This window comes from Falco punctatus (genome assembly GCF_963210335.1).
Source record: "Falco punctatus genome assembly, chromosome: 14".
Classification (NCBI taxonomy): Eukaryota; Metazoa; Chordata; class Aves; order Falconiformes; family Falconidae; genus Falco; species Falco punctatus.
Genome location: NC_137594.1, coordinates 11465968 through 11478490, shown reverse-complemented (window position 1 = coordinate 11478490; position 12523 = coordinate 11465968). Strand labels below are relative to the sequence as shown.

Sequence of the window (12523 nt, the reverse complement as noted above, 5' to 3'; positions counted from 1 at the left end):
ATAACTTTGAGGCATCTGGCTGGTGGTTACTGCCAAAGACTGAATAGCATCTGCTCTCACTTTAGCAGTTTATATTCTGACTCTGGTGAATGGAAGCACAATCTCTGGAACAGCCTTTAGGGAACACTACTGAGTTGCTCGACAGAGCTCTTCCTCAGAAAAGAGAAGGAGATTAATATTACAGAAAACTTGAAAGATCTAGCTTCTGAGAAAGGAGAGAAGAGCAGTTTCCTAATACTGTACATACCACAAATATCTCTCTTACTAAAACATTTAAAATGTGCCCTAAAACTAAAGTGTTCAAATATGAATAGATTTAAAGGTAGAAAATGAGGTCTGTTTAAGTCACATTCAGGTAAAAGTAAGGAGAAACAATATTTTATCTCATTTGTCAACAGGCAGAATGAAAACAGAAGAGTGAGGACTCACGTAACATACTTTCTTTTTCCTAACGTGCTCGAGAAGGTCACAGCCTTCTTTGCTTAGTCCTGGTGTGTCTAGGCACAGCAACATATGCTAAGACTGAGTTTTGTCGTGTACTTAAAATGTCGTTATTTTAAGTGCCCAGTAGCACAAACTACTAAATTTGTGTGTGGTCCTATGCAAACAACAAATCTGGCCACACACAGTGAAAACCAAGCTTCTAAAACTTCAAAAATCAGCTGAAGGAATTCTCTCCTCAAGAGCCATAGATCCCAGATAGTAGCCACTAGTGAACCCCACAGCCACTTTCAAAACTATAAAAGGCTTCATGTAAAGCCAAAATAAAGCTCTAAAAGTGGCTGCAGGAGATCACTAGGAGTGGCCGCTCTTCTGGATTCACTGCTTTTGAGAAGTAAATCCCTGCAGCTGCTTTTAAAAGCTTTGAAAGTTTCATTTCAATTATCAAAGCCAATAAAGCTTCAAAAACAGCCATAGGGATTTGTTCCTCAGAGGAGCAAACCCCAAAAGGCAGTGATGAATAGTGTGATGGGTTCTGTGGCTCTTAAAGTATGTACAGATTCCTGTAAGTCCTGCACTTGTAATTACAGCTTCATGTTGTGCAGCAATTGTTACACCCAGACAGTTCATTAAGGCTTATATGGCAAGTTCATTACTGATTTCCCATTCTTTTTAACAGTTTTATGTCTGCTTCCTTTTTGCTTTCTTACACCTGTATAAACTATTACGTGAGCATCCCTCATAACATCTTCTGGCTTTCCATCTCAGGTGGTGGTAAGCCGTCTCACAAAACATTGCACATACGCTTTCCCCAACTGCATCACATAATGCCGTCATCACATCATGGTAACTATAACATGCAAAATAATTCATTTCCCTGAGAACTTAAAAGGGCACTAATTAAAATACAAGAGTGAAGCTTGACAATAAGTCAATGAAGAACTTTGCCTGCAATTGCAATATAAAAAGGCTTCCATTAATTCAATGAATACAAACACAAATAGCATTTCAGAAGTAACCGCATGACTTAAAAACCTAACTGTACCGACTTCTAAGGAGATTTTGGTCTTCTCTTTACAACTATGAGAAGTAAATGCCTAAAAATTTTACAACTTTAACCAGTGATGTAAGCATAGGTCTAAAAGAAACAGATGATTTATGCCCCTAAACGATTTGAGCTTAGTATCTTAAGACACTGATAGCTCTGAAAATTTACCAAAATTATGTTGAGAAAGACACATTTAGGTAGTAGAACACATATATTAATCAAGTATGTCATAGAAAATACACTCAGAGCATAGTTACTAACCTTAAAATATCACTAATCTTGAATAGTTATCTTTGTCTACTAAAGTTTTTAACTTCTATTTTCAAATGGCATAATAAATAAAAACACCTTTTTGCCAGGATAAATAAATACACCTTTTTGAAAAAAATGCTGTAAGAAAATCACTATGAACTTAAATAGATGCAGGTATAAGAACTGTGTAACTGGTTTGTATGGGGAAAGAAAATCTTGACAGATAACTTCAACATTCTGTTAAATGTTATTCACAGGTGTCCTCTGTGACCTGTACTACTTACTTTACCTCTCTGTTTCAATCTTCTCATGTGTAAAACATGAAGGAGAATTGTGAGAAATAATTAATGTTTGCAAAGAGCTTTGAGATCCTTGGATATAAAAAACAGGGGGAAAGCATGAAGTATAAAAGTACCAGTATACTATTTTTTCCCAACTTGAGATAACTAAGTTACTTTTATCACAAAAACCTTGAAAGTTTAGTAATACAAGATTATGTAATAAAACACTTAAAGAACAATCTTAAGCGCTAAGAATATTCTGTTACACAGAATCACGTAACTCCAAAGGAAACACTATCAAAAGGAAAGGACACATTTCTCACCCATTTCAAGTATGCGTTTATGTAGAGGTATAGCAGCAAGAAAGGGTTCATCTTTACAGGACTGTATCTGGGTTCCAACCAAGTCAGAGTTGGTAGCCATAATTCGGGCACTTTCTTCATTAAGATTAACGCCAGCCATAGAGGCAACATCATTGATGTCATCATCATCTCTACAGTGAAAAAAAAAACAAACCAAATAAAAATAATTCTGCTTGTGATATATTCATTTTGTATATTATCTGCTTCTCTGAAAGTAATCAGCATGCAACATGCTTGGTGGCTAGGCCAACTTGAAGCACAACCACTAGGGTCTCCATTTTCATAGAATATATTCCAGATTCAGAAATAGCCAAGTATTTCTTTGATCACACTAGGAAAACTTTAGAAGCAGGACAACTTGTCTGTAACAGGTGGTGTGACAAAAGTGTCTTTTCTTCATCTGCGAGTCAGTGATATCAATGACAACAGGATGGCCAGGGAACTAAAAGCAACAACGCCCACTAAAGGCAGACCATTTGGCTATTCTCTTTATGCTGAAAAGTAGGAGCAAAATGATTAAATACATAAAACCCCCACAGACATTAAAAGCAAAATCATGGATTTGGAATCCTGCACAGTTTCATACGTTCCTATCAAAACGGGCACCAAAGCATTTTCAGCAATAGTCAGGAAAGATTCTTTGACCACGATGAGTACATAGGTAAGTCTTGGTTCCAAACGTAGTTTGAATATGTGCTGGTATTTTCTCTGGCAACACACAAAAATAAGTTGAACATGTCAACCAGTTTTAGAAAAATAAGCTGCATTTGGGAAGATGACAGCAACACTTCCCAGGCCACTGCTTGCCCTGTAATACCCTTCCCAACAGCTCGAGCAAGTACTGACTAAAAAAATTTGAATTTCCATACCTGTATCTCCCAAGCATTTTTTTTACCTCCTACCTCTATGAGGTATGACTCATAACTGTGGAAACAACCATCTGTTTTTAGCACATTCATTACTGGCACAAACACTGTATTTCAGAATATTCTAGGAACAATTACACAACCTTTGAGTGTGTATATATATATGGAAAACATCCACATACATCTAAGTCTGGATTCCTACTACTGCATAAAGCAAACAAACAAAAGCTTAATGTAGAAGACTTTTTTTTAATTTAATTATTACATAGATGTCATCCTAGGCCCCCTAGAATACTTTGTCACTTTTAAGAAGTTTAAGGCCTACAGCAAACACCAAAAGCTACAAGTAAGGTCTGAGAAGAAAAGGATAGAAATCTAGAAATCCATAATCTAGGTTTTCCCTGTCCTCCTATACTCTCCTTGATATCTGCACTACAGCAGCCGATTTTGGTGGACAACTTCTATGGTTTGTTAGATACTGATTTTGTCTTCTTTGCAGGAAGAAATCTAAGAAGGGATTTTTGTTTGTATAAAACTGGAGAAACATGCTCAACACTTAAGAAAATGGAAAATTTTACTGATTGTCAGAAAAATGCTACACAAATGAGCTTTTATTATTTTCCACAAGTGCTAAGCACTTGATTTCTTCACTTAGAATTAAGTTCCAGAGGATAGTGTCACAAAATTGATCTCCTGCCTTAATGGTTTTCATAGTGGGCCTAGAGGACTTTTGTTTTTACATTTCACATTACATATGTGATACTGGCAGGAGGGTGACAGGAGCTGCCATGAAGAAGCTGGGCTCGTTCACCGCACAGCTGAGCGACTAGTCCTTGGCCTTGTCCAACCAGTGTGAAACTGGCCCCCAGTACCACAACTGGGAAACATACTCGGCCACGTAGCAACTAACAGTGACTTACAATATTTAGTGATGAGTTCCAAAGATTCTAACTACAAATGGAAAGCAGCAAGAAGAGAAAAACCTAAGATTTTAGGGAGTTAAAAACCTTAACGCCTGAAATGGAATGAGCGCCACCCAACGTAATCTACCCAGGGCTCACCAGGCCCAAATCCAGCAGGCCTTTTAAACCACAGCAAAACCAAATTCATATAAAGGTAGTTACCGTTAACACAAACTCAAAACTATGTAAGATGGCGGAAGGTACTGGAAAAAAAGACTTCACCACTGTGGGTGTGAAGGCCCTGCAGGGTCGGGCAGTGCCTGGCTGCTGCTGCCTCCTGAGGGGCCCAGCACACAGGCTTAAAGGGTCTTGCTAAAATATTAACTGAGCAAGATACTCGTACGCTTTCTCTATATGCAGCCCCCATGATCTCGCCTGCTTTAGCAAGCACTTCTCACACAGTAACACACAATCTGGCTAGCAGTAATACAGTCTCAATCCCAGTATTCCCAGATCAGGTTGCCAGGACTGAGGTACTTTCATCTCCCTCAAACAATCATCCATACAGAAATCAAGAGAGCACTCTTGACTTCACAAACATGTTTTTTAAGAGTTTATACTAACCTCCACTTCTACTTAATAGCTAATAGCTTAATAGAAAGTAGAATCAATATTTTACCTTCCTTCTGCTTAGCATCTTAAGTTATTCCAACTTCTATTTGGAGTAAAGATCTGTGACCACATTATAATTAAAAAAATAGTTTTAAATGAAAACAGACAATTAATCTGGGCACAAACCAGGATTCTAATGAAATTATCAACATCAATACAACAGCATTTACAAAGACGAACACTGTAACTCCAGGACAGAAACATTTCCTTCTGTCTTACACTGGCAATCCACTACCTGTGAGTACATCTTTTTTTTTTTAATGTTACATGGAAGACTGGTAGGAAATGTTTAACCATAGTTGGGACTAAAATTTTTCCAGTCTAATGGGAAAAACTCGATCAATATATTGGTTTTGACTTTGAGGAACTTAATCACAAAAAAGAGCTTGGATTTGGATACTGAAACACACACACAAACGTTTATACATAAAGAGGGCTGGCATTCTTGCCAAACAATTTCCTATAAAAGTCAACTTTTAATTCCAGATGATTGAATTTTCAGAAGTCATTCTGTGGAACAAAGATGCCATCCAGTGGTCATCTAGATTGATGATTACTGTCTATCTTTCCCTTTTCATCCCAGCAGAGTATTTAACAATTTCATGTTTCTTGGCCTATATTATTGTGCTCATACTAATTATACTGTTTCAGTAATTATTTCAGTTTTTTACTGAAATGAGTTGAGTTTTATGGGATAAATCCAACATTCCAACATGCATGCTATTTTTAAGATGAACAGCATGGGTTCTCAAACTCTTTCCAAATGCAATCTGCATCTTAAAGCAGTCTAAAAGTTCAATTCTTCCTCCTATACTTAACCTTTTGTAACACCTCTCTGTCTCTCTCCTCTTCATTAAAAACACTTGTGCAACTACAGAAAACAAACAAAAATAAAACCTCAAACCAACTTATTTGAAAATAAGAAAGAAAACCCAAAGTATTTGCAGTTGCCTGTAACATGCTTCAGAGATTTTGTTTTAACTAAGACAAGCCATTATAAAAATCTAGTAATAAATCTTAACTGCACAATTGCATACTGCTTTTTCCTCATGCATGTAGCAAGATTTGAGCCAATGTTGTCCAAATCTGCAATACTGAACTTATTCCAAATAAGCTATAAGAATATACAATGCAACTGAGACAACATTATACTATTGATTCCCTTCTCTCTCTCAAAAGTTAAAACATAAGGGCAAAGTCCCTACACATATGCAAGACTGAGCAAGTCTACAAATTCCATGGACCACAAGATCTGAGATCAACAATAACGCACCAGATATAAACGGTGGCTTGAAATTACAGTAACAGCCACTATTATATTACATTTTGTAATAGCAGAAATTGTATTCACACAGATTTATTATAATGCTTATTCTGACCTTCAAGCTTTAATTTGAAATTTTTCCCTATACTGCTTTGTCATACAATTCCTTCACTGTCTACATTGGATCTTCCCACTGATGAGCAAAAGGGATGACAGAGCATATCACATTTGTGGTCAGCACTTTATTTTGAAAAATATGGAAAAAAATATATGATCATCTTATAGCTTTAAGTATTTATTTGGAAGAACACAAAAAACCTTAAAGCTTAAGGTTTTATGTCATATCCTTTTGAGATTAAAACTTTGAAGCTATCCATTTAACACCTACATTAACCTCCTCTCTCTCCTTAAAGACAGGCTACTTTGCACATTATTAGATACAACATCATTCATTTTGAGGCATATTGCTCTAACTATGTTATTAAACTTTTATTTTAAACAATAAAAATAATAGGGAAGAGATTCTTTTGGCAAGGCAAAAGAGGTCTGAAAACAAATTTTATTTCCAGGTAAACTCTACTTCAGCATTTTGCCAGTCAGCAGCATAGAATATGAATACCAAGATAAGCTTCTAATGATTCCAATCACTTCATCGAACTGATTCTGAAAAAAAAACCCATCACATTGGCTGCATAAAACCTGATACTGCAGGTTCCAAGAGGTTACATGTAACTTTGAAATACTGTTACAGAAAAAGAAAGGTTGCCATGAAAAGAAAGGAGCATCTGGCTAGCTGTCACACTGGTACACAAACATATCATCATCACACACACACTATGGGAATGGTTCCATCTACTTCTTGCTTCATTTTACGTGCAATGCCACTGAACCTTACTCAATACAGTTAGGAAGTGGTAGGATAATACAGGAGTAAAAACATGTATCTTCTATCTTTTACATATGTAGAACTGGACAAGTCCCTGATCTAACCAAAGCAGCGCTGAGTCAGAAGTTGGACTAATCAAGCTCCCAAGGTCCCTTCCAACTGCAATTATTCTGACTCAGTATCGGGGGGGGAACAAATGTTTCCACTAGTTCTTTATATTGGCCGCAATCTGAACTATGGGCATCACTTTGAGTCTGCTACTTTGAGAGTCATCAGTGGTGGATTATGTTAGTGGGAGCTCTGAGACTGCCAAACTAGATGATGATGTACACAGCAGCTGTAGCCAAATACACACACCCCTAGCACACTTCAGTGGGCCTTCTGCTCCATCTCTCCCAACTACAGAAACCTCTAGCCTGACTATTATGGTACAAATCTAAGTCTGGATCTCTACTGTAAAACAAACAAACAAATTAGAAAAAATGGAATTAAAATTTCCATTCTGAGGTATTAACACAGTTGGAAAGTCAACTAAATGCAGTCGTCTATAGTTGCCTCTGAAAAATTTAGCAACAATATATTTTAATACCAAAAAAGGTGGCATAAAATTTCATGAATACAACAACTTCACATTGCAGAAGTCTTGGGTCAAAAACTCTGCATCATAGAAGAGCTACTATAACATCCAGTGAACTCATGTAAGCACTCTTACAGTTCATTAATAAATGCTGACATTAAAGGCTAAGCTGTAATTTGCAAAATTCCTAATTGCTATGTCTTTTATGTTAATTCCTTCCTGTATCTCCCACAGTCCAGAACAGAAGAAACTGAAAACAACGAAGTTCACATTTCCATTTCTAGTGACCGACACTTTGCTCACAAGAGTGAAAAGCTCAAGTAAGTTATTTTAAAGAAAGCAGAATATAAAATAATGAAACAAATATACAATAATAAAACACTAAGGGCAAAATAAATTTATACATAACACAACTATTTTTCAAAATTCTTGCTTTGCTTTAGATGCCAGTTTGCCTTCTGGCTATAAACACATTCTTCACACACGCTGGGAATGTTGAGGAAAACTAGTCAGCATTCAGAGGATTAATACAGATTTCCAGTGCTGTGCCTTCAGGCTTAATAGTCAGACATCTATTTGTCCTCAGGAGAGGTTAGGGGTTGAAATGTAAATATGCAAACAACTGAATTCTTTGTTAAGATATCAAGAAAAAGCTTGATCTTTGCTGCTGTTTAATAAATCCTTGCAATTTTATGGACTTATTTAAATGCAGCTTTGTGTCTTACTATTTTGAAGAAGAAAACAATGCAAGGAAACAAACACATTCATTCTGACTAAAATTTGTTCTCTAGAGGAAAAATGACATACACCCTTGACAGCTTATTTACCAAACTCACTAAAGATTTATTGATTTATCAATCAGTGCCTTGAGCATTTGCTTCTCCCCAAGGGAAAATTAACAATTCCAGCTAACCTAATATATTCTGTGTATAAACTAAGTGAATGCAAGAATCAATCCTGGCACAGTTTACAACATCCAGTTAAAAAAATGCTGTCCCTTTTGGTGTATGTAAAATTGAAAGCTATACTAACGAAGAATAAATGCTCATGTTGCTTACAAACATAAAAAATACTTATTAAGACAGCACAATTGAACCCAACAGACGTTTTAAATCATTTAAATACTCAGTAGGAGGCAAAAGCATTGGAAAATAAAAAATTGAATGATTTTGCTTTTAGATTAATACTAAGTACTACCACTATTAGTTGCAATACTGACATGCCTCAAAGCAGAGATATTGCAAAGAGCTGCAAATTCTTTTTTACCTCACCTGCAAAAGCATAAGCCTGAAAATTAATTACTGGTTTGATGACGTCAGAGCAACATAAGAATTCCAGAAGACGAAAATGAAAATCTATGAATATTTTGTCATTTAACAAAGAAAGAAAATCTTTAAACACAAATGTGCTTTCACCAGTGGAAAAAAAATAAAAACGATGGTAACGAAAGCAAAAATCATAGGATTAGTTTGTTACTACCAACAGTAAAAATATCTAAAATACATATAGAATAAAAGTTTGTAGCACAAAAGAACTGGTATAGCAGCTCAATGCATCAATGCTATTGTGTTGAACCTTTGCAGCACCTGATTACTACAGGGACCCACAGAATGCCTCAACCTCTGCTACCTAAGTAAGCACATGAAGAATAAATACAGCAATGTCTTCTCTTTAAAACCAAGAACAATAATCATACACACACACACAGAGAAAAACCCCAAAACCCACTACCAAAACCATACAGTATTTTCTCTGTGCTGATAAGGGGACAGCTGCAGCAGCCTATCAACAGGATGCCTTGTTGTCATAATTAGTATCCTCTCAGCAAGACACATTCCATATGAATATTAGAATCCAATACATAAAACCAACGATGCGGTTTTTTAAACCTCATACACATAATTCCATTTACTGTAAGTTTTATTGTAATCCACAGAATTGAAGGCTTTACTAAACATTAAAAAGAGCATTTAGAGAAAAATCCTCAAGACATGTGATGACCCCCTCCCTTTTTTTAAAATAGGACGAAGTAAGAAAATTGTCACCCAATCACAGTAAGAAAAGGCAGGAATTATTGTAAAACAGTGCCCTCTGGTGTTAAGCCAATTCTAAATTCTATTTTATATTTAAGATCCCTCCCAACCACCCCCCTGCATTTTTTTTAAAATTATTTTTTATTTTTTTACCTGAAAGAACCACCTCCAGGGTCATTCAGCTTGTTTTTCTGATTTGCAGAGACCTGAACACCAAAGCCCCCAGGACTTTTGCTGGCTTGTATTGTTGGTGCCTTCCCTACTGTGCCTGAAAAACACCAAGCAATGTTATTATGAGCTGTCTTAGACAATTTACATCAAAGAACCTTCTGTCCAGGAACTAAATTTAACTGTCTGTAAATTGCAAACAAAGGAAGTTATTATTTTTAAAGATTACACTGCTGAAGAAGAGCAATTTAAATACAAAATTTATTTTAACATTACATTTTGTTCAATATTTACAGAATTCTGAGGATTCCAAAACTGAAAACCACTGGCCATAGCTGGTTATAATACACCAAATGGCTATTAGTGTGTTTGCAATTGCCAGTAAACCACTCTTCTAAATAATCTGCAGAGAATAAAGAATAATAATTTGAAATGTTCTTAATACAGATGCTTTAAGTCACAGTCACTCAGGGTATTAACTATGCATTTCACATTATATAGTTGTTCTTTGCTGCAGTGAAAAACGTGTAGTTTTAGAGTTTAAAACATTATTCTGAATATTTCTAAATGTTTTATATTTTATGTAAAAGAAAAAACACTATTGTAAAATTTGACAAAACTCCCCTCATAAAGACTGCCTTTTATTTTCTTATTTTGAAATTGATGATTTAATTCGTACCTGTATCTAGACTTCACAGGTTTATAGGAGGAAGTAAAACAGGGCTTTCTAAATGAGCTTAAGTGTGGTGGACATCCACCTTCTTCTGACAGTAAATTGAAAAATGGCTATTAATTAGTCTCTGACATTTGGAAAAATCTTACCAAAAATAATTACAAATTTATGTTACGAATTAGTAAATCATCAGACTTGTATTATCATTATTATTACTATTATTAAAAACATATCAGTATGCAACTGAAAAAGCATTGACAAATGAAAATTTTGGAGTAAAACCTCCTTTACTGCTTAAACACATTTACTTGGGTTATATTTTGTGTTTCCTTAAATCCCACCTGTGTTTTGGCATGTGAAAATAATTAATTTGTAGGTCTACTTGACTTCAAAGATCTCACCTTTTTCTTACACATCACTCGATTTTATTGACCATTACACACATGTAGTGTTTGAGACTGAGAAGCACATTAAAGTTATTTCTGCACATCTATGACTCAACTGCATATAAATGGCATGGTATGAACCTTAGCAGAGTTACATTATTTTTCTTTCATGAATTATAAAAACCTGAAACACAACTATCCCAACAAATCCTTTTAAGAACACTTTTTGGATAAAACAAAGCTTTAGCTTTGAATGAGTTAAAGCTAAATTAATTTGACAGTGTTCATTCAGTTCTTTAATCTGTATGAATAAACTGTTGTGTGGACTCTCAACATTAGCAAATACAAAACAAGATTTAGGACTTCAGCCTCCAAGCCTGGGGAACAAAAATACTTTTGTCATCAGAATATTCAAGGTCCATGAGGTGTCACAGATAGCATTAGTTCATGGACCAGACAATTTATGTATTTCAGATGAACTAATTGAAAGGTTTTCTACTAAGTGAACTGAAAGGAAAAAAATAATACAATAAAAATTAGCAGATCTCTGTTTTCTACAATTAACATCTGGGAGACTAAAAATCACTACAATGGCAAAATTAAGGTAACAGTGGCACTCTTTCAGAATTAACATTATATTCCTTTAGAACTAGTATCATTGGGGGTTTTTTCCTACAGATGTTAACTTTGGACCAAAAAAAAAAACCAAACCCCATAAACAAAAAAACCCAGAACACAAAAAAAAAAAAAAACCAAAATAAACCGAAAAGGTACAGCAACAGAAAAGTTAACTTCTTGGTCTAAGGAAAACAGTATGTCTACACTGGATATAGAAAAATTAAGTCTCACTTTCTTTCACCCCATGTATATGTAATTCTACTCAAATGGATCTGGCAAAGTAAATAGAAGTTTTGGGGTGACATACAAGTTTTCTGGTTTAAAACACAATTATGCATGGTTAAGCAGTTAGACACAAAATAAGGCTAAAACATCAATTTCTATTATGAGGTAGGGCATATTTTAAAAATTAAAATCACCTGTGGGCCTAGATATTTCATGGGATTGGTAATGACATACAGAGTCTTTCACCACTGGGTCCTTGTTTCAAATTTTAAGTAGCATCATCTAGAGAAGCTCAGATTTAGGAGCTTATAGTTTCCTAGCTGTGTTTCTGCACAGGTTAAATAGTTGCAACGAATACTCTGCCTAATTATTTTATTCTTTGGCTCAATTCCCCCATCCATAAGATGCAATTCACTTAATCATTATACTGATAAGTGCTTTGATAAAGAAGTACGAATTTTTTGTGCAATAACTATACTGTTACTTTCCCTGGTATGGAAATAATTTTATTAATATAAAAGTCCTTAAAGCCTGCCAACTTATCTGTACTTCTGTTTTTAAAAGTATTATAGTCTGTTCACACAGATGCATTAATATTAATGTAAAGACACATTACGGTAGGAGATTCACTCTTATCTAAGAAGGAAAATGGACCATTTGTGGAAATTAGTTCAGTTCTGGAGTAACTATCCTCAAAAAGTCACTCTCCTCAAAAGTATACTACTGCAGTTTTCTATATAGACCATGTCCTATGCCAGTATCTTACCACCTTCTACAGGAATACCTAGGCCAGTAAAAAATATCATTACACTGGTTTACAGCAGAAGGTTTTAACAATATATCAAGATCAAAACAAACTGGTATCTGAC

General features: G+C 35.2%; 1 protein-coding gene across 6 annotated transcripts in view; it reads right to left on the bottom strand.

Moving 5' to 3' along the window:
* Positions 1-12523, bottom strand: part of LOC308053578 (transcription initiation factor TFIID subunit 4-like) — a 152414-nt gene that overhangs the window by 98690 nt on the left and 41201 nt on the right. For all 6 annotated transcript variants that reach the window (XR_013923672.1, XM_080364993.1, XM_080364994.1 and 3 more), the window contains exons 9-10: positions 9738-9852; positions 2346-2515 (exon numbers count right to left, since the gene is read on the bottom strand). Coding sequence is in view for 5 of the 6 variants with exons in the window: in XM_080364993.1 (XP_080221119.1) it covers positions 2346-2515; positions 9738-9852 (285 nt within the window). In the remaining variant the exon portion in view is untranslated. The remainder of the gene's footprint in view (positions 1-2345; positions 2516-9737; positions 9853-12523) is intronic.